Raw genomic sequence first — 20949 nt, 5'->3', positions numbered from 1 at the left:
GTGTTACCTAGCTGTAACAGGTGTAGTGTGTTACCTAGCTGTAACAGGTGTAGTGTGTTACCTAGCTGTAACAGGTGTAGTGTGTTACCTAGCTGTAACAGGTGTAGTGTGTTACCTAGCTGTAGCAGGTGTAGTGTGTTACCTAGCTGTAACAGGTGTAGTGTGTTACCTAGCTGTAACAGGTGTAGTGTGTTACCTAGCTGTAACAGGTGTAGTGTGTTACCTAGCTGTAACAGGTGTAGTGTGTTACCTAGCTGTAGCAGGTGTAGTGTGTTACCTAGCTGTAACAGGTGTAGTGTGTTACCTAGCTGTAACAGGTGTAGTGTGTGTGTTACCTAGCTGTAGCAGGTGTAGTGTGTTACCTAGCTGTAACAGGTGTAGTGTGTTACCTAGCTGTAACAGGTGTAGTGTGTTACCTAGCTGTAACAGGTGTAGTGTGTTACCTAGCTGTAACAGGTGTAGTGTGTTACCTAGCTGTAACAGGTGTAGTGTGTTACCTAGCTGTAACAGGTGTAGTGTGTGTTACCTAGCTGTAGCAGGTGTAGTGTGTTACCTAGCTGTAGCAGGTGTAGTGTGTTACCTAGCTGCAGCAGGTGTAGTGTGTTACCTAGCTGTAACAGGTGTAGTGTGTTACCTAGCTGTAACAGGTGTAGTGTGTTACCTAGCTGTAACAGGTGTAGTGTGTTACCTAGCTGTAACAGGTGTAGTGTGTTACCTAGCTGTAGCAGGTGTAGTGTGTTACCTAGCTGTAACAGGTGTAGTGTGTTACCTAGCTGTAACAGGTGTAGTGTGTTACCTAGCTGTAACAGGTGTAGTGTCTGTAGTCTGTTCCTCTCTGTCTGCAGTTCCTCCTGAGCTCGTCTCTCCAGAACCTGCAACGCCGCCACGTGTCGTTCCTCAGAGTGTCTCTGTGGCTCCTCCTAAAAGAAAATAAACTATGTTATCTCTCTCTCTCTCTCTCACACACACACACACACTCTGTCAGTGTCACTACTAAAGAAATGTGTGTGTGTGTGTGTGTGTGTGTGTGTGTGTGTGTGTGTGTGTGTGTGTGTGTGTGTGTGTGTGTGTGTGTGTGTGTGTGTGTGTGTGTGTGTGTGTGTGTGTGTGTGTACCTGCAACTGCTCTCTCAGTCTCTGGTTCATGTCTCTGGTCTCCTGCACCTCCCTTCGCAGCCTGTCAATCTCACTGTCGTCATGGTGACCGTCTGCTGGCCCCGCCTTCCTCTCCACCTACAACAGGAAGTTAGCTCAGTCAAACAGGAAATTATTCAACTGTCTGTTTAGTTTAAGGGTTAGATTTTTTTTTATATATATATATTTCCCACCCCCTCCAGAGGATAGATCAGATCCCCCCCCAGACATCTCAGATCAATAGTGAGGTTAGAACAGATCCCCCCAGACATCTCAGATCAATAGTGAGGTTAGATCAGATCCCCTCCAGACATCTCAGATCAATAGTGAGGTTAGATCAGATCCCTCCCAGACATTTCAGATCAATAGTGAGGTTAGATCAGATCCCCCCCCAGACATCTCAGATCAATAGTGAGGTTAGATCAGATCCCCCCCAGACATTTCAGATCAATAGTGAGGTTAGATCAGATCCCTCCCAGACATTTCAGATCAATAGTGAGGTTAGATCAGATCCGCCCCAGACATCTCAGATCAATAGTGAGGTTAGATCAGACCCCCCCCCCCCCCACAGACATTTCAGATCAATAGTGAGGTTAGATCCGATCCCTCCAGACATCTCAGATCAATAGTGAGGTTAGATCAGATCCCTCCCACAGACATCTCAGATCAATAGTGAGGTTAGATCAGATCCCCCCCAGACATCTCAGATCAATAGTGAGGTTAGAACAGATCCCCCCCCCCCAGACATTTCAGATCAATAGTGAGGTTAGAACAGATCCCCCCCAGACATCACAGATCAATAGTGAGGTTAGATCAGATCCCCCCCCCAGACATCTCAGATCAATAGTGAGGTTAGATCAGATCCCCTCCAGACATCTCAGATCAATAGTGAGGTTAGATCAGATCCCCCCCAGACATCTCAGATCAATAGTGAGGTTAGATCAGATCCCCTCCAGACATCTCAGATCAATAGTGAGGTTAGATCAGATCCCCCCCAGACATTTCAGATCAATAGTGAGGTTAGATCAGATCCCTCCCAGACATTTCAGATCAATAGTGAGGTTAGATCAGATCCCCCCCAGACATCTCAGATCAATAGTGAGGTTAGATCAGATCCCCTCTCCCCACAGACATTTCAGATCAATAGTGAGGTTAGATCAGATCCCTCCAGACATCTCAGATCAATAGTGAGGTTAGAACAGATCCCTCCAGACATCTCAGATCAATAGTGAGGTTAGGACAGATCCCCCCCAGACATCTCAGATAAATAGTGAGGTTAGAACAGATCCCCCCCCCCCCAGACATTTCAGATCAATAGTGAGGTTAGAACAGATCCCCCCCAGACATCTCAGATCAATAGTGAGGTTAGATCAGATCCCCCCAGACATCTCAGATCAATAGTGAGGTTAGAACAGATCCCCCCAGACATCTCAGATCAATAGTGAGGTTAGAACAGATCCCCTCCAGACATCTCAGATCAATAGTGAGGTTAGATCAGATCCCCCCCCCCCAGACATTTCAGATCAATAGTGAGGTTAGATCAGATCCCCCCAGACATCTCAGATCAATAGTGAGGTTAGAACAGATCCCCCCCAGACATCACAGATCAATAGTGAGGTTAGATCAGATCCCCCCCCCCAGACATCTCAGATCAATAGTGAGGTTAGATCAGATCCCCTCCAGACATCTCAGATCAATAGTGAGGTTAGATCAGATCCCCCCCCAGACATCTCAGATCAATAGTGAGGTTAGATCAGATCCCCTCCAGACATCTCAGATCAATAGTGAGGTTAGATCAGATCCCCCCGCAAGACATTTCAGATCAATAGTGAGGTTAGATCAGATCCCCCCCCCCCCACAGACATTTCAGATCAATAGTGAGGTTAGATCAGATCCCTCCAGACATCTCAGATCAATAGTGAGGTTAGAACAGATCCCTCCCACAGACATCTCAGATCAATAGTGAGGTTAGAACAGATCCCTCCCACAGACATCTCAGATCAATAGTGAGGTTAGGACAGATCCCCCCCAGACATCACAGATCAATAGTGAGGTTAGATCAGATCCCCCCCCACAGACATCTCAGATCAATAGTGAGGTTAGATCAGATCCCCCCAGACATCTCAGATCAATAGTGAGGTTAGAACAGATCCCCTCCAGACATCTCAGATCAATAGTGAGGTTAGATCAGATCCTCCCCAGACATTTCAGATCAATAGTGAGGTTAGATCAGATCCCCCCAGACATCTCAGATCAATAGTGAGGTTAGAACAGATCCCCCCCAGACATCACAGATCAATGGTGAGGTTAGATCAGATCCCCCCCCCCCCCAGACATCTCAGATCAATAGTGAGGTTAGATCAGACCCCCCCCCCCCCCCCAGACATCTCAGATCAATAGTGAGGTTAGATCAGATCCCTCCCAGACATCTCAGATCAATAGTGAGGTTAGATCAGATCCCCTCCAGACATCTCATATCAATAGTGAGGTTAGAGCAGATCCCCTCCAGACATCTCAGATCAATAGTGAGGTTAGAGCAGATCCCCCCCCCCCCCCCCCCCCCCCCCCCAGACATCTCAGATCAATAGTGAGTTAGAGCAGATCCTAGATCTGTGGTTAGTGAAGCTCCTCGTGATAATCTGTGATTGGTGATTGGCTAGTTGAGTAGATTACCTGTGATTGGTGATTGACTAGTTGAGTAGATAATCTGTGATTGGTGATTGACTAGTTGAGTAGACTACCTGTGATTGGTGATTGGCTAGTTGAGTAGATAATCTGTGATTGGTGATTGGCTAGTTGAGTAGAATACCTGTGATTGGTGATTGACTAGTTGAGTAGATAATCTGTGATTGGTGATTGACTAGTTGAGTAGATAATCTGTGATTGGTGATTGACTAGTTGAGTAGACTACCTGTGATTGGTGATTGGCTAGTTGAGTAGATAATCTGTGATTGGTGATTGACTAGTTGAGTAGATAATCTGTGATTGGTGATTGACTAGTTGAGTAGATAATCTGTGATTGGTGATTGACTAGTTGAGTAGATAATCTGTGATTGGTGATTGACTAGTTGAGTAGATAATCTGTGATTGGTGATTGACTAGTTGAGTAGATAATCTGTGATTGGTGATTGGCTAGTTGAGTAGATAATCTGTGATTGGTGATTGACTAGTTGAGTAGATAATCTGTGATTGGTGATTGGCTAGTTGAGTAGATAATCTGTGATTGGTGATTGACTAGTTGAGTAGATAATCTGTGATTGGTGATTGACTAGTTGAGTAGATAATCTGTGATTGGTGATTGGCTAGTTGAGTAGATAATCTGTGATTGGTGATTGACTAGTTGAGTAGATAATCTGTGATTGGTGATTGGCTAGTTGAGTAGATTACCTGTGATTGGAGATCGGCTAGTTGAGTCTGCAGCTCCTGCTCTCTCTGGTTGCTCGTGGCAACAGCCGCATCAAGCTCCGCCTTAAGCTCCGCCCTCAGGCGCTCCTCACACTCTGACCTGGAGACACACACACACACACACACACACACACACACACACACACAATATGTAAAAATGTGTTACCACACTGCAGAATATAAGTCTATTCACCTTATGACCCCCTGGCAACAACAGTGTGGCGGCAGGTAGCCTAGTGGTTAGATTGGAGGGGCGGCAGGTAGCCTAGTGGTTAGAGGAGGCAGGTAGCCTAGTGGTTAGATTGGAGGGGCGGCAGGTAGCCTAGTGGTTAGATTGGAGGGGCGGCAGGTAGCCTAGTGGTTAGATTGGAGGGGCGGCACGTAGCCTAGTGGTTAGATTGGAGGGGCGGCAGGTAGCCTAGTGGTTAGATTGGAGGGGCGGCAGGTAGCCTAGAGTGGTTAGATTGGAGGGGCGGCAGGTAGCCTAGTGGTTAGAGTGGAGGGGCGGCAGGTAGCCTAGTGGTTAGATTGGAGGGGCGGCAGGTAGCCTAGTGGTTAGAGGAGGCAGGTAGCCTAGTGGTTAGATTGGAGGGGCGGCAGGTAGCCTAGTGGTTAGATTGGAGGGGCGGCAGGTAGCCTAGTGGTTAGAGTGGAGGGGCGGCAGGTAGCCTAGTGGTTAGATTGGAGGGGCGGCAGGTATCCTAGTGGTTAGAGTGGAGGGGCGGCAGGTAGCCTAGTGGTTAGAGGTGGCAGGTAGCCTAGTGGTTAGAGTGGAGGGGCGGCAGGTAGCCTAGTGGTTAGATTGGAGGGGCGGCAGGTAGCCTAGTGGTTAGAGTGGAGGGGCGGCAGGTAGCCTAGTGGTTAGAACGTTGGGCCAGTAACCATAAAGGTTGCTAGATCGAATCCCCCGAGATGACAAGGTAAAAATCTGTCGTTCTGCCCCTGAACAAGGCAGTTAACCCACTGTTCCCTGGTAGGCCGTCATTGTAAATAAGAATTTGTTCTTAACTGACTTGCCTAGTTAAATAAAGGTTAAATATTGACACCTTTTACATGATTCACCATTCCTTCTAAAAATCAGTTGAAATTGAAAGAAACACTTGGTTTCCTAACTCAACATTTTTGATTTTTCACTTCAAAGTAAAACAAAAAAAAATCCTTTGATTGAAGGCAGGTAATTCTAATTGACTGTGTAATTTATGTTTTTTATTTTCACCTTTATTTAACCTGGTAAGCTAGTTGAGAACAAGTTCTCATTTATAACTGCGACCTGGGGTAAGTTGTAGATGCCCACAGCTACAGGGTACAAATAAACCCCTGGGGTAAGTTGTAGATGCCCACAGCTACAGGGTACAAATAAACACCTGGGGTAAGTTGTAGATGCCCACAGCTACGGGGTACAAATAAACACCTGGGGTAAGTTGTAGATGCCCACAGCTACAGGGTACAAATAAACACCTGGGGTAAGTTGTAGATGCCCGCAGCTACGGGGTACAAATAAACACCTGGGGTAAGTTGTAGATGCCCACAGCTACAGGGTACAAATAAACACCTGGGGTAAGTTGTAGATGCCCACGGGGTACAAATAAACACCTGGGGTAAGTTGTAGATGCCCACAGCTACGGGGTACAAATAAACACCTGGGGTAAGTTGTAGATGCCCACAGCTACAGGGTACAAATAAACACCTGGGGTAAGTTGTAGATGCCCACGGGGTACAAATAAACACCTGGGGTAAGTTGTAGATGCCCACAGCTACAGGGTACAAATAAACATTCAACCAGTTTAAAAAACAACAACATTGTGGTCCATCTGACTGTCATCAAGGGTGCCAATATATTAGAGCTCATCTGTTTACCACATCTGACTGTCATCAAGGGTCATTGTAAATAAGAATTTGTTCTTAACTGACTTGCCTAATTAAATAAAGGTTAAAATCAACACAAATAAATATTAAATAATTATAATAATTAAATAAAGGTTAAAGGTAAAATTTAATTAAAAACAAGGGGGCATCCAATTTATTTGTTTTCCACAAACAAGCAAAACATTCTTAAATGTGATTTAAATTTGTCAAAACTATTAGAAAGCGTGCACAGAATTTTAAATATATGTCAATTCTATATTGAGGAGAATTATTGAACAAATTCTAACGTTTGTTTTCACGTAGCAAAAGCACTCAGAAACTAACATTCGTTAGCATTAGCATTCTCATAGAGAATGACTGGCGGTGTTAGCTCGTTAGCTTCGTGGCGCAACAGATTGCAAATATCCTAATGTTATCGTCATAAAACATTTCGCCTCCGTTTCTGTCTTTTGTCATTGATATTCTGTGTCTAACAACATTGCTATTTCAAGCATTGATCTTTGATTGATAAGGGATACAGACTATGTATAACGACCATTAGATACAGTCTAATATGCTAACTAGCTAACACCGCCAGTCATTCTCTATGAGAATGCTAATGCTAATGAACGTAAGCTTCCAAGTGCTTATACTACGTGAAATAAATCTGTACAGTTCTGACTATAACTACTGTTCCCTGTAGGAGGAAACGGGGTATAACATACCATGGGCAGTCAACGACCAATCACATTACCCTGAAGAAAACTAAAAACGCGTTGACTCCCCATAGTATGTTAAACTGAGTGACCGAGTAAAAGGGAACTTTTTGATTCTTTCAACAAAAAAATCCTCAACATAGAATTAACATACCTTTCAAATTCTGTGCACGTTATTCCATAGTTTTGCCAAATTTCATTGATATCTAATGAAGTTTTGCTTGTTTGTGGATGGGCTGAAAGTAGGAAAATAATATTTTTTTTATTTTACCTTTATTTAACTAGGCAAGTCAGTTAAGAACAAATTCTTATTTTCAATGACGGCCTACCGGGGAACAGTGGGTTAACTGCCTTGTTCAGGGGCAGAACGACAGATTTTTACCTTGTCTGGTTATGTTGGATCTAGGTTGAAGATCTAGGTTGGAGATCTAGGTTGGAGATCTAGGTTGAAAATCTAGGTTGGAGATCTAGGTTGGAGATCTAGGTTGAAGATCTAGGTTGAAGATCTAGGTTGAAGATCTAGGTTGGAGATCTAGGTTGGAGATCTAGGTTGGAGATCTAGGTTGAAGATCTAGGTTGGAGATCTAGGTTGAAGATCTAGGTTGAAGATCTAGGTTGGAGATCTAGGTTGAAGATCTAGGTTGAAGATCTAGGTTGGAGATCTAGGTTGAAGATCTAGGTTGAAGATCTAGGTTGAAGATCTAGGTTGGAGATCTGGTTGGAGATCTAGGTTGAAGATCTAGGTTGGAGATCTAGGTTGGAGATCTAGGTTGGAGATCTAGGTTGGAGATCTAGGTTGAAAATCTAGGTTGGAGATCTAGGTTGGAGATCTAGGTTGAAGATCTAGGTTGGAGATCTAGGTTGAAGATCTAGGTTGGAGATCTAGGTTGAAGATCTAGGTTGAAGATCTAGGTTGAAGCTCTAGGTTGAAGCTCTAGGTTGAAAATCTAGGTTGAAGATCTAGGTTGGATCAGGAACTGGGTCATGTGGGCGAGGCATCATAAGGTGAATAGTGTTTTGTCGTTGTTTAAAGTTTTCCAACCTACCGGATTCTCTCGTCTGTGTTCTCTTGGTTGTGTTCTAGAACGTTTGTGTCTGTGTTCTCTTGGTTGTGTTCTAGAACGTTTCTGTCTGTGCTCTCTTGGTTGTGTTCTAGAACGTTTCTGTCTGTGTTCTCTTGGCTGTGTTCTAGAACGTTTGTGTCTGTGTTCTCTTGGTTCTGTCGGTTGAGCTCTAGAACCTTCTCCTCCAGTCTCTGTTTGTCTGTTCTCAGGCCTGTCATCTCCCTCTGGTAACTCTCTCTCTGCCGCTCCATCTCTTCCTGACACACACACACAACCACACACACACACACAACCACAACCACACACACACACAACCACACACACACACCATCCATCACACACAGCAGAGATTGAAAAACCAATCAACACTAATCTGTGATTTAGACACCAATCTGTTCAATTTAAGTGTGTGTGTGTGTGTGTGTGTGTGTGTGTGTGTGTGTGTGTGTAACCTGTATGTGTTGTAGATCCTCTCGGAGGTGGGAACAGTGGATTCCGCAGGTGGGAGGAGTTTCAGAGGCCACACACCCCTGACTTTGCTGCTGTATGACACCTTCCAAACGCCAGATCTACACACACACACACACACACACACACACACACACACACACACACACACACACACACACACGGTCAGAATGTTGTCAGTACAGTATGTGGTTTGTGTATCAAAGGAGAGTCTGAGTCCTTGATGGGAGTCAAGGCCAAGCCTCTCTCACCTGATTGGTTGCCTGCTGCAGCTGGTCTCTAAGCTCCTCCCTCTCAGTCTCCAGCCTTCGACATACCTCTTCACTGCTCCTCCTCTCCTCCTGCACACGTACACACACCTGCTGACACACACACACACACACACCGCAGTGGTTGTCTGTGAGGCCCGTCTGTAACAGACGGGAACTCCCAGACGGGAACTCCTTTGTCTGTAATGTCTTTCTGGTCCTGTCTGGGACTCTGACTAGCTGTCTGTAATGTCTTTCTGGTTCTGTCTGGGACCCAGTCAGACTAGCTGTCTGTAATGTCTTTCTGGTTCTGTCTGGGACCCAGTCAGACTAGCTGTCTGTAATGTCTTTCTGGTTCTGTCTGGGACTCAGACTAGCTGTCTGTAATGTCTTTCTGGTTCTGTCTGGGACTCAGACTAGCTGTCTGTAATGTCTTTCTGGTTCTGTCTGGGACCCAGTCAGACTAGCTGTCTGTAATGTCTTTCTGGTTCTGTCTGGGACTCAGACTAGCTGTCTGTAATGTCTTTCTGGTTCTGTCTGGGACCCAGTCAGACTAGCTGTCTGTAATGTCTTTCTGGTTCTGTCTGGGACTCAGACTAGCTGTCTGTAATGTCTTTCTGGTTCTGTCTGGGACCCAGTCAGACTAGCTGTCTGTAATGTCTTTCTGGTTCTGTCTGGGACTCTGACTAGCTGTCTGTAATGTCTTTCTGGTTCTGTCTGGGACCCAGTCAGACTAGCTGTCTGTAATGTCTTTCTGGTTCTGTCTGGGACTCAGACTAGCTGTCTGTAATGTCTTTCTGGTTTGGTCTGGGACTCAGACTAGCTGTCTGTAATGTCCTTCTGGTTCTGTCTGGGACCCAGTCAGACTAGCTGTCTAATGTCTTTCTGGTTCTGTCTGGGACTCAGACTAGCTGTCTGTAATGTCTTTCTGGTTCTGTCTGGGACCCAGTCAGACTAGCTGTCTGTAATGTCTTTCTGGTTCTGTCTGGGACCCAGTCAGACTAGCTGTCTGTAATGTCTTCCTGGTTCTGTCTGGGACCCAGTCAGACTAGCTGTCTGTAATGTCTTCCTGGTTCTGTCTGGGACCCAGTCAGACTAGCTGTCTGTAATGTCTTTCTGGTTCTGTCTGGGACTCAGACTAGCTGTCTGTAATGTCTTCCTGGTTCTGTCTGGGACCCAGTCAGACTAGCTGTCTGTAATGTCTTTCTGGTTCTGTCTGGGACCCAGTCAGACTAGCTGTCTGTAATGTCTTTCTGGTTCTGTCTGGGACTCAGACTAGCTGTCTGTAATGTCTTTCTGGTTCTGTCCGGGACTCAGACTAGCTGTCTGTAATGTCTTCCTGGTTCTGTCTGGGACCCAGTCAGACTAGCTGTCTGTAATGTCTTTCTGGTTCTGTCTGGGACCCAGTCAGACTAGCTGTCTGTAATGTCTTTCTGGTTCTGTCTGGGACCAAGTCAGACTAGCTGTCTGTAATGTCTTTCTGGTTCTGTCTGGGACCCAGTCAGACTAGCTGTCTGTAATGTCTTCCTGGTTCTGTCTGGGACCCAGTCAGACTAGCTGTCTGTAATGTCTTTCTGGTTCTGTCTGGGACCCAGTCAGACTAGCTGTCTGTAATGTCTTTCTGGTTCTGTCTGGGACCCAGTCAGACTAGCTGTCTGTAATGTCTTTCTGGTTCTGTCTGGGACCCAGTCAGACTAGCTGTCTGTAATGTCTTCCTGGTTCTGTCTGGGACCCAGTCAGACTAGCTGTCTGTAATGTCTTTCTGGTTCTGTCTGGGACCCAGTCAGACTAGCTGTCTGTAATGTCTTTCTGGTTCTGTCTGGGACTCAGACTAGCTGTCTGTAATGTCTTTCTGGTTCTGTCTGGGACTCAGACTAGCTGTCTGTAATGTCTTTCTGGTTCTGTCTGGGACTCAGACTAGCTGTCTGTAATGTCTTCCTGGTTCTGTCTGGGACCCAGTCAGACTAGCTGTCTGTAATGTCTTCCTGGTTCTGTCTGGGACTCAGACGAGCTGTCTGTAATATCTTTCTGGTTCTGTCTGGGACCCAGTCAGACTAGCTGTCTGTAATGTCTTTCTGGTTCTGTCTGGGACCCAGTCAGACTAGCTGTCTGTAATGTCTTCCTGGTTCTATCTGGGACTCAGACTAGCTATCTGTAATGTCTTTCTGGTTCTGTCTGGGACCCAGTCAGACTAGCTGTCTGTAATGTCTTCCTGGTTCTATCTGGGACTCAGACTAGCTGTCTCCGTCGTGTGTTACCTCTTGGTTTCTCCTCAGTGCTTCCTGGTTCTATCTGGGACTCAGACTAGCTGTCTCCGTGGTGTGTTACCTCTTGGTTTCTCCTCAGTGCTTCCTGGTTCTATCTGGGACTCAGACTAGCTGTCTCCGTGGTGTGTTACCTCTTGGTTTCTCCTCAGTGCTTCCTGGTTCTATCTGGGACTCAGACTAGCTGTCTCCGTCGTGTGTTACCTCTTGGTTTCTCCTCAGTGCTTCCTGGGCGTTGTGAAGCTCAGCTGCATGTTTCCTCATCACCTCTTCAATCGCTCTCTTCACCTGATCCTTCAATCGCTTTCTTTCCTCCTCCGCCTGATCCTTCAATCGCTTTCTCTCTACTTCCGCCTGCTCTGCCAATTTCTTCTTCTCCTGGTTCAGACTCTCTCTCTCCTCCTCCACTAGCTCCGTGTTTCCTTCCATCTGGGTTGTCACTCTTCCTTTCACCTCTTCTATCTCTTTCTGCAGGCGTTCTCTCTCTTCTTCTCTTTCTTTCTGCAGTCTGTCTCTCTCTTCTTCTCTTTCTTTCTGCAGTTTGTCTCTCTCTTCTTCTCTTTCTTTCTGCAGTCTGTGTCTCTCTTCTTCTCTTTCTTTCTGCAGTTTGTCTCTCTCTTCCTCCATCTCTTTCTGCATTTGTTTCTTCTCCACCTCTGCGTGTTTCCGTTCTCTCCGGAGCTCCTCGGACTGAGCCCTCACCATCTCAGAACGCAGACTAGCCAGGGCCTCCGCATGCTGGACACACACACACACGCACACACACACACACACGGTCAGAATGTTGTCTCATTACTGGGTTTCATTCAAAGTTGGTGTGTGTGTGTGTGTGTGTGTGTGTGTGTGTGTGTGTGTGTGTGTGTGTGTGTGTGTGTGTGTGTGTGTGTGTGTGTGTGTGTGTGTGTGTGTGTGTGTGTGTGTGTGTGTGTGTGTGTGTGTGTGTACCTGGCGTATCTGCCTGGCGTGGTCGTGGTTTCTGCTCTGTAACTCCAGCTCTCTGTTCCTGCTCTGCAGTTTGTTCACCTGACCTTTCAACTCCTCCACGTTCACACACACACACCCCTCACACACACCACGACTCAGCAGCTCCTCTGACGCACACACACACACACACACACACACACACACACACACGGAATGCACAAATACGTTCACAGAAGGACATACACATTACATTTTAAACTCCTTTATTGATTGATTGATTATTGAATGGTTGGTTGATTGATTTATTGATTAATAGATTGAGTGATTGGTTGATTGATTGTTTGATTGATTGAGTGAATAATTGGTTGATTGATTCATAGATTGTTTTATTAATCTATTGATGTATTAATTGATTAATTGATTCTTAGATTGTTTTATTAATGTATTTATATATTAAAGTATTAATTGATTGATTGGTTGATTGATTACCTGATTTGCTCTGCAGCTCCTCCTCCTGCAGCAGTAGTCTCTCTTTGGCCACAACTAACTCCTCCCATGCCCTCTTAGCTCCACCCTCTGCCTCCGAGACACGCCTCCTCCCCGACTCCAACTCCTCCTCCAGGTCCTAGAGAGAGAGAGATGGTAGGAAGTAGAGAGTGAGGTTCACACAGGGAAACAGGAAGTAGAGGGTGAGGTTCACACAGGGAAACAGGAAGTAGAGGGTGAGGTTCACACAGAGAAACAGGAAGTAGAGAGTGAGGTTCACACAGGAAAACAGGAAGTAGAGGGTGAGGTTCACACAGGGAAACAGGAAGTAGAGAGTGAGGTTCACACAGGGAAACAGGAAGTAGAGGGTGAGGTTCACACAGGGAAACAGGAAGTAGAGGGTGAGGTTCACACAGGGAAACAGGAAGTAGAGGGTGAGGTTCACACAGGGAAACAGGAAGTAGAGGGTGAGGTTCACACAGGGAAACAGGAAGTAGAGGGTGAGGTTCACACGGGGAAACAGGAAGTAGAGGGTGAGGTTCACACAGGGAAACAGGAAGTATAAGGTGAGGTTCACACATGGAAACAGGAGGTAGAGGGTGAGGTTCACACAGGGAAACAGGAAGTAGAGGGTGTGGTTCACACAGGGAAACAGGAGGTAGAGGGTGAGGTTCACACAGGGAAACAGGAAGTAGAGGGTGAGGTCCACACAGGGAAACAGGAAGTATAAGGTGAGGTTCACACATGGAAACAGGAGTTAGAGGGTGAGGTTCACACAGGGAAACAGGAGGTAGAGGGTGAGGTTCACATGGGGAAACAGGAAGTAGAGGGTGGGGTTCACACAGGGAAACAGGAAGTAGAGGGAGGGGTTCACACAGGGAAACAGGAAGTAGAGGGTGGGGTTCACACAGTGAAACAGGAAGTAGAGGGTGGGGTTCACACAGTGAAACAGGAAGTAGAGGGTGAGGTTCACACAGTGAAACAGGAAGTAGAGGGTGGGGTTCACACAGGGAAACAGGAAGTAGAGGGTGAGGTTCACACGGGGAAACAGGAAGTAGAGGGTGGGGTTCACACAGGGAAACAGGAAGTAGAGGGTGGGGTTCACACAGGGAAACAGGAAGTAGAGGGTGGGGTTCACACAGTGAAACAGGAAGTAGAGGGTGAGGTTCACACAGGGAAACAGGAAGTAGGGGGTGAGGTTCACACAGGGAAACAGGAAGTAGAGGGTGAGGTTCACACAGGGAAACCACCAGCAGCAGGGCTGGAAGGATGAATACACAGGAAACTATGTGACAGCATCACTGGCTATATAAAGACTAGGAATCACTCTCTATTCATCCAGGGCCTGTGTGTGGTGGGGGGGGGGGGGGGTTGGGTTGGCTAGGAATCACTCTCTATTCATCCAGGGCCTGTGTGTGTGTGTGTGGGGGGGGGGGGGTTGGGTCTGTTTGGTTTGACTAGGAATCACTCTCTATTCATCCAGGGCCTGTGTGTGTGTGTGTGTGTGTGTGTGTGTGGGGGGGGGGGTTGGTTTGACTAGGAATCACTCTCTATTCATCCAGGGCCTGTGTGTGGTGGTGGGGGGGGGGGGGTTTGACGATCACTGTGGGTACCAGGAGTCATCAAAATGATAGCAAAACAAGGAGGACATTTTCCCCACAAGGAAAAGTGCTATTTTAGGCTTGGGGGTTAGGTTCAGAGTTAGGGTTAGAATTAGGATTAGGGGTTAGGTTCAGAGTTAGGGTTAGAATTAGGCCTAGGGGTTAGGTTTAGAGTTAGGGTTAGAATTAGGCCTAGGGGTTAGGGTTAGAATTAGGCTTAGGGGTTAGGTTTAGAGTTAGGGTTAGAATTAGGGTTAGGGGTTAGGTTCAGAGTTAGGTTTAGGGGTTAGGTTAGGGTTAGGGGTTAGGGCGAGTACCTGTATTCTGTCCTGTAGTTTGGCAGCGTGTCTCTTGCTCTCGTTGAGTCGCTGCAGACTGCCCTCCATCTCTCCCTCCGCCTTCCTCACCCTCTCTCTCAGTACTGTACTCATCCCTCTCTTCTCCACCTCCTCTCTCTCCTCCCACTGCCGTCTCTCCTCCCTGCACGCCTCCTCCATGCTCCTCTTCAACTCCTCCTTCTCCTCTGTCACCTCCTTCATCCGCCTCTCCCACTTCTCCCTCTCCTCTCTCACTGCTCTCTCCCTCTCCCACTTCTCCCTCTCCTCTCTCACTGCTCTCTCCCTCTCCCACTTCTCCCTCTCCTCTCTCACTGCTCTCTCCCTCTCCTCTCTCACTGCTCTCTCCCTCTCCCACTCCTCCCTCTCCTCTCTCACTGCTCTCTCCCTCTCCTCTCTCACTGCTCTCTCCCTCTCTTCCTCCGCTTGCTCCTTCCCTTTCCTCAGAGTCTTCACCTCCTCCGAGAGGAGTAGCATTCTCTCTGTCTCCTCCTCCTTCCCCTTCCCTCGCTCCTCTTCTCCTTTCCTCCGTAGTTCGTCACATTGGACCTCCAGGCACTGTGCTGCCTCCCCAGCCGTCTCCAGTTCTCTCCCCAGCCGGAGGCTCTCGTCGTGGGCCGTGTTGAGTTGGGTCTGGGCCTCTTGTCTCTCCAGCTCCAGAGCCTGGAGCTTTTCCTCATAGTCCCTCCTCAGCTCTGCCTCTACCCCACGATCCCTCTCCTCTGCCTGGACACGGTAGTTCTCAAAGTCTGCCTGAACCTGGAGGTGTAGAGACACACACAGTTAGTTTAACATGTGGAGATCCACACTGGAACAGACTGGGTGATAGATGGACATGTTGGACGGACAGACGTGGTACCTGAGCAAGAGTTTCCTGCAGCTCTGAGAGGCGTGTCCTAAGCACTACCGACTCCTCCCCCTCGGTACACGTCTCCGTGGTAACCCGCCTCAGCTCTTCCTGGCGGGCGTGGCTGACGGTCTGAAGGGCCGCCTCCTGCTCTTCATTCTTAGTGTTCAGAGAATATATCACCTGACGTTTTGATTAAACAGAGGGGAGGACGAGAGGAAGACGAGAGGAAGGAGATCCATATTCAGGTTCAAGAATACATATTGATCAATCAGTTGCCGTATGTTTTATAATCGCTCGTTACTAGAAGTCCTTCAGGATGTCTGTAGTATATCTACAGTGTCCTCCCAGTGTTATCAGAGACTAGAACTGACCCGGACGACTCACTTACCCTCTGGAGCGGAGGGAGGGAGGGAGGGAGGGGTGTGTGTGTGTGTGTGTGTGTGTGTGTGTGTGTGTGTGTGTGTGTGTGTGTGTGTGTGTGTGGTGTGTGTGTGTGTGTGTGTGTGTGTGTGTGTGTGTGTGTGTGTGTGTGTGTGTGTGTGTGTGTGTGTGTGTGTGTGTGTGTGTGTGTGTGTGTGTGTGTGTGTACAAGCGAGGCGGATTTTATGGTGACGCCTCTCTGTCTGCGGTACACGGCTGGCACAGCACTGTCAGACATTCCGCGCGTGTCACCCCTCTCACCCCCCCCCCCTCTCACCCCCCCCCCCCCCCCCCCTCACCCCCCCTCTCTCCCAGAGGCTTTAGTGAAGCCAGCCTAGACACTATTACCCAATAACTAACGTCCACTAACATGGACCCAAATACCATCGGTAGTATTAGGTATTAGGTCACCTACCAGGCTCTCTGTCCTCCTTCATACCGTATAACATGGACCCAAACACCTTCTGTAGTATTAGGTCACCTACCAGGCTCTCTGTCCTCCTTCATACCGTATAACATGGACCCAAACACCTTCTGTAGTATTAGGTCACCTACCAGGCTCTCTGTCCTCCTTCATACCGTATAACATGGACCTTCTGTAGTATTAGGTCACCTACCAGGCTCTCTGTCCTCCTTCATACCGTATAACATGGACCCAAACACCATCTAATAGCAACACTATCAGCCAATAGAAACAGACCAACACCTTCTAATAGCAACATTATCAGCCAATAGAAACAGACCTTCTAATAGCAAAACTATCAGCCAATAGAAACAGACCTTCTAATAGCAACACTATCAGCCAATAGAAACAGACCACCACCTTCTAACAGCAACACTATCAACCAATAGAAACAGACCTTCTAATAACAACACTATCAGCCAATAGAAACAGACCACCACCTTCTAACAGCAACACTATCAACCAATAGAAACAGACCTTCTAACACCAACACTATGAGCCAATAGAAACAGCCCACCACCTTCTAACACCAACACTATGAGCCAATAGAAACAGCCCCACCTTCTAACACCAACACTATCAGCCAATAGAAACAGACCACCACCTTCTAATAACAACACTATCAGCCAATAGAAACAGCCCCACCTTCTAACACCAACACTATCAGCCAATAGAAACAGACCTTCTAACAACAACACTATCAGCCAATAGAAACAGACCTTCTAACAGCAACACTATGAGCCAATAGAAACAGCAGTGCTTGTTTCCTGCACCAGGAGAACGGATCACTACTCCACCAGGAGAACGGATCACTACTCCACCAGGAGAACGGATCACTACTCCACCAGGAGAACGGATCACTACTCCACCAGGAGAACGGATCACTACTCCACCAGGAGAACGGATCACTACTCCACCAGGAGAACGGATCGCTACTCCACCAGGAGAACGGATCACTACTCCACCAGGAGAACGGATCACTACTCCACCAGGAGAACGGATCACTACTCCACCAGGAGAACGGATCACTACTCCACCAGGAGAACGGATCACTACTCCACCAGGAGAACGGATCACTACTCCACCAGGAGAACGGATCACTACTCCACCAGGAGAACGGATCACTACTCCACCAGGAGAACGGATCACTACTCCACCAGGAGAACGGATCACTACTCCACCAGGAGAACGGATCACTACTCCACCAGGAGAATGGATCACTACTCCCAGGCTTTTTAGAAGAGATCATTGGTTCTGAGGGATCTATGAAGGATCTATAGAGGTATTATAATGGGTTCAGGAAGGCTTCATTAAGACTTTATAATGTTTCATTTAAAATAGGCAGACAGACAGGCAGACAGGCGGACAGACAGACAGACAGACAGACACAGACAGGCGGACCGACAGGCAGGCAGACCGACAGGCAGACAGGCGGACCGACAGACAGACGGGCAGGCAGGCAGGCATGCAGACAGATAAACAGGCAGACAGACAGACAGGCAGACAGACAGACAGGCAGACAAACAGGCAGACAGACAGGCAGGCAGACAGAGACAGGCAGGCAGGCAGACAGACAGACAGACAGACAGACAGACAGACAGACAGACAGACAGACAGACAGACAGACAGACAGACAGGGCCAGCCTACCAGTGCTGATGAACATCAATTCTAATACACACAGACACAAACGCTGACCAGTCAGACTTCAGGCACCACTCACCTACACACACACACACACACACTGATTGTCACCTACACACACACACACACTGATTGTCACCTACACACACACTGATTGTCACCTACACACACACACACACACTGAATGTCACCTACACACACACACACACACTGATTGTCACCTACACACACACACACACACTGATTGTCACCTACACACACACACACACACACTGATTGTCACCTACACACACACACACACACACACACTGAATGTCATCTACACACAGAGGGAGTGGACGTGCCAGGGGGAAGATGGAGAAGCCATCACAGCATTGTCATGAGCAGCAGGCAACTGCCCTGACTGAGCTATCTCTATCTCTCTCTCTGTCCAGTCTTACCTGGCTGAGCTATCTCTCTGTCCAATCTTACCTGGCTGAGCTATCTCTCTGTCCAGTCTTACCTAGCTGAGCTATCTTTATCTCTCTCTCTGTCCAGTCTTACCTAGCTGAGCTATCTTTATCTATCTCTCTGTCCAGTCTTACCTAGCTGAGCTATCTTTATCTCTCTCTCTGTCCAGTCTTACCTAGCTGAGCTATCTTTATCTCTCTCTCTGTCCAGTCTTACCTAACTGAGCTATCTCTCTGTCCAGTCTTACCTAACTGAGCTATCTTTATCTATCTCTCTGTCCAGTCTTACCTAGCTGAGTTATCTTTATCTATCTCTCTGTCCAGTCTTACCTAGCTGAGTTATCTTTATCTATCTCTCTGTCCAGTCTTACCTGGCTGAGTTATCTTTATCTCTCTCTCTATCCAGTCTTACCTGGCTGAGTTATCTTTATCTCTCTCTCTATCCAGTCTTACCTAGCTGAGCTATCTTTATCTATCTCTCTGTCCAGTCTTACCTAGCTGAGCTATCTTTATCTCTCTCTCTCTGTCCAGTCTTACCTAGCTGAGCTATCTTTATCTCTCTCTCTGTCCAGTCTTACCTAGCTGAGCTATCTTTATCTCTCTCTCTGTCCAGTCTTACCTTTTATCTGTCTCATACCTTGGTTATCTGAGCTATATCTTCTATCTCCCCTGTCTCATACCTTGGTTATCTCCCCTGTCTCATACCTTGGTTATCTCCCCTGTCTCATACCTTGGTTATCTCCCCTGTCTCATACCTTGATTATCTCCCCTGTCTCATACCTTGGTTAGCTGAGCTATCTTCTTGCACATCTTGCCATGCATCTGATAATCATAAAGCTCCTGTTCTATGTTCGGTAAGTCTGCTGCAGTCCCGTTAAGGCTACCGGAGCCTGGGCCGGGGAGCTGCGGGGCTTTACCAGTACCCGAAGCCATCATAACCCTCACGAGACAACTTCCACCAGCTATTAGGATCCAAACGAATAATGGAACAAAAGGAAATTCCCGGTAATGCTCGCTCTACGGTTTGCCTCAGAGGTTTGTGTGTTTCTTCCTTCTGTAAGTGAATAACAATCCCCTCCGCTGTGGCGGAAAAGCAGCCAGCGCAATAGTCATGGTGAGAAACGTAAACGTAAATCGGTGAGATTCTCTCGCCAACTTGCTTTCCCCTCTCTCTCCTCTGCCCGGTGCTCGCTGCGCGGAGGTCACCGGCTCCAATTCCATCAGGGACGCGCTTGCCTCACGACAGCAGTCCCACCGCTGTCTTGTCAACCGATTTGTTTTCTTATTTTAACCGGGGAGCGCTCGAGGATGAAGGCATGTGTCCCGACCACCTGTCTCTCGAGCAGCAGGGGCGGAGAGGGCGTATGGAACATTACCGTAGACAGCTCTCGCTCTCCCTCTTGAGCAGCAGGGGCGGAGAGGGCGTATGGAACATTACCGTAGACAGCTCTCGCTCTCCCTCTTGAGCAGAGCGCTGCAGTGCTGCTACGCCCCTCCCCGGTTTTGCTGTAGTGTCGGTCCACACACACACAAAACACACGCACGCGCACACACTCACACAAACACACACACGCACACACCCAGGATGAAAGGCTTTTTAATGAATCAATTGACTTATTGCATGGATTCATCATGAGTATTTGCAGGTGAACTCCCTGCCTATTCAGATGATGAGTCTGTTTAATAAGTCCATATTTATTATTGTAGACCTATTCACTAGGCCCAGTATAGCCTCTATCAAAGTATTAATTCACAATGGATTCTATCCTATATCACATTCTACCCTGTATCACATTCTACCCTGTATCACAATCTACCCTGTATCACATTCTACCCTGTATCACATTCTACCCTGTATCACATTCTACCCTGTATCACAATCTACCCTGTATCACATTCTACCCTGTATCACATTCTATCCTGTATCACATTCTACCGTGTATCACATTCTACCCTGTATCACAATCTACCCTGTATCACAATCTACCCTGTATCACATTCTGTCCTGTATCACATTCTACCGTGTATCACAATCTATCGTGTATCACATTCTATCGTGTATCACATTCTATCCTATATCACAATCTACCCTGTATCACATTCTACCCTGTATCACATTCTATCCTGTATCACAATCTGTCCTGTATCACATTCTATCCTATATCACAATCTACCGTGTATCACATTCTGTCCTGTATCACATTCTACCCTGTATCACATTCTACCCTGTATCACATTCTATCCTGTATCACATTCTATCCTATATCACATTCTATCCTGTATCACATTCTACCCTGTATCACATTCTGTCCTGTATCACATTCTACCCTGTATCACATTCTACCCTGTATCACATTCTACCCTGTATCACATTCTACCCTGTATCACATTCTATCCTGTATCACATTCTACCCTGTATCACATTCTATCCTGTATCACAATCTACCGTGTATCACATTCTATCCTGTATCACATTCTATCCTGTATCACATTCTATCCTATATCACATTCTATCCTGTATCACATTCTATCCTGTATCAAATTCTATCCTGTATCACATTCTACCCTGTATCACATTCTACCCTATATCACATTCTATCCTGTATCACAATCTACCCTAAATCACAATCTACCGT

General features: G+C 47.1%; 1 protein-coding gene across 4 annotated transcripts in view; it reads right to left on the bottom strand.

The window, feature by feature from the left end:
• fam184b (family with sequence similarity 184 member B) overlaps nucleotides 1–19803 on the bottom strand; it is a 36074-nt gene extending 16271 nt beyond the window's left edge. For 2 of the 4 annotated variants that reach the window (XM_055912779.1, XM_055912782.1), the window contains exons 1-12: nucleotides 19094–19803; nucleotides 15349–15519; nucleotides 14472–15248; nucleotides 12557–12692; nucleotides 12089–12234; nucleotides 11348–11881; nucleotides 8883–8993; nucleotides 8616–8732; nucleotides 8146–8420; nucleotides 4521–4638; nucleotides 1116–1232; nucleotides 797–920 (exon numbers count right to left, since the gene is read on the bottom strand). In XM_055912779.1, coding sequence (XP_055768754.1) covers nucleotides 797–920; nucleotides 1116–1232; nucleotides 4521–4638; nucleotides 8146–8420; nucleotides 8616–8732; nucleotides 8883–8993; nucleotides 11348–11881; nucleotides 12089–12234; nucleotides 12557–12692; nucleotides 14472–15248; nucleotides 15349–15519; nucleotides 19094–19249 — 2782 coding nt within the window. In that variant the 5' untranslated portion in view covers nucleotides 19250–19803. The remainder of the gene's footprint in view (nucleotides 1–796; nucleotides 921–1115; nucleotides 1233–4520; nucleotides 4639–8145; nucleotides 8421–8615; nucleotides 8733–8882; nucleotides 8994–11347; nucleotides 11882–12088; nucleotides 12235–12556; nucleotides 12693–14471; nucleotides 15249–15348; nucleotides 15520–19093) is intronic. The other 2 variants (XM_055912783.1, XM_055912781.1) reach the window with 2 other exon arrangements.
• Nucleotides 19804–20949: the final 1146 nt, after the last annotated feature.

This window comes from Salvelinus fontinalis, unplaced genomic scaffold (assembly GCF_029448725.1).
Source record: "Salvelinus fontinalis isolate EN_2023a unplaced genomic scaffold, ASM2944872v1 scaffold_0213, whole genome shotgun sequence".
In the NCBI taxonomy this organism is placed as follows: domain Eukaryota; kingdom Metazoa; phylum Chordata; class Actinopteri; order Salmoniformes; family Salmonidae; genus Salvelinus; species Salvelinus fontinalis.
This window is presented reverse-complemented; position numbering and strand designations above follow the sequence as displayed.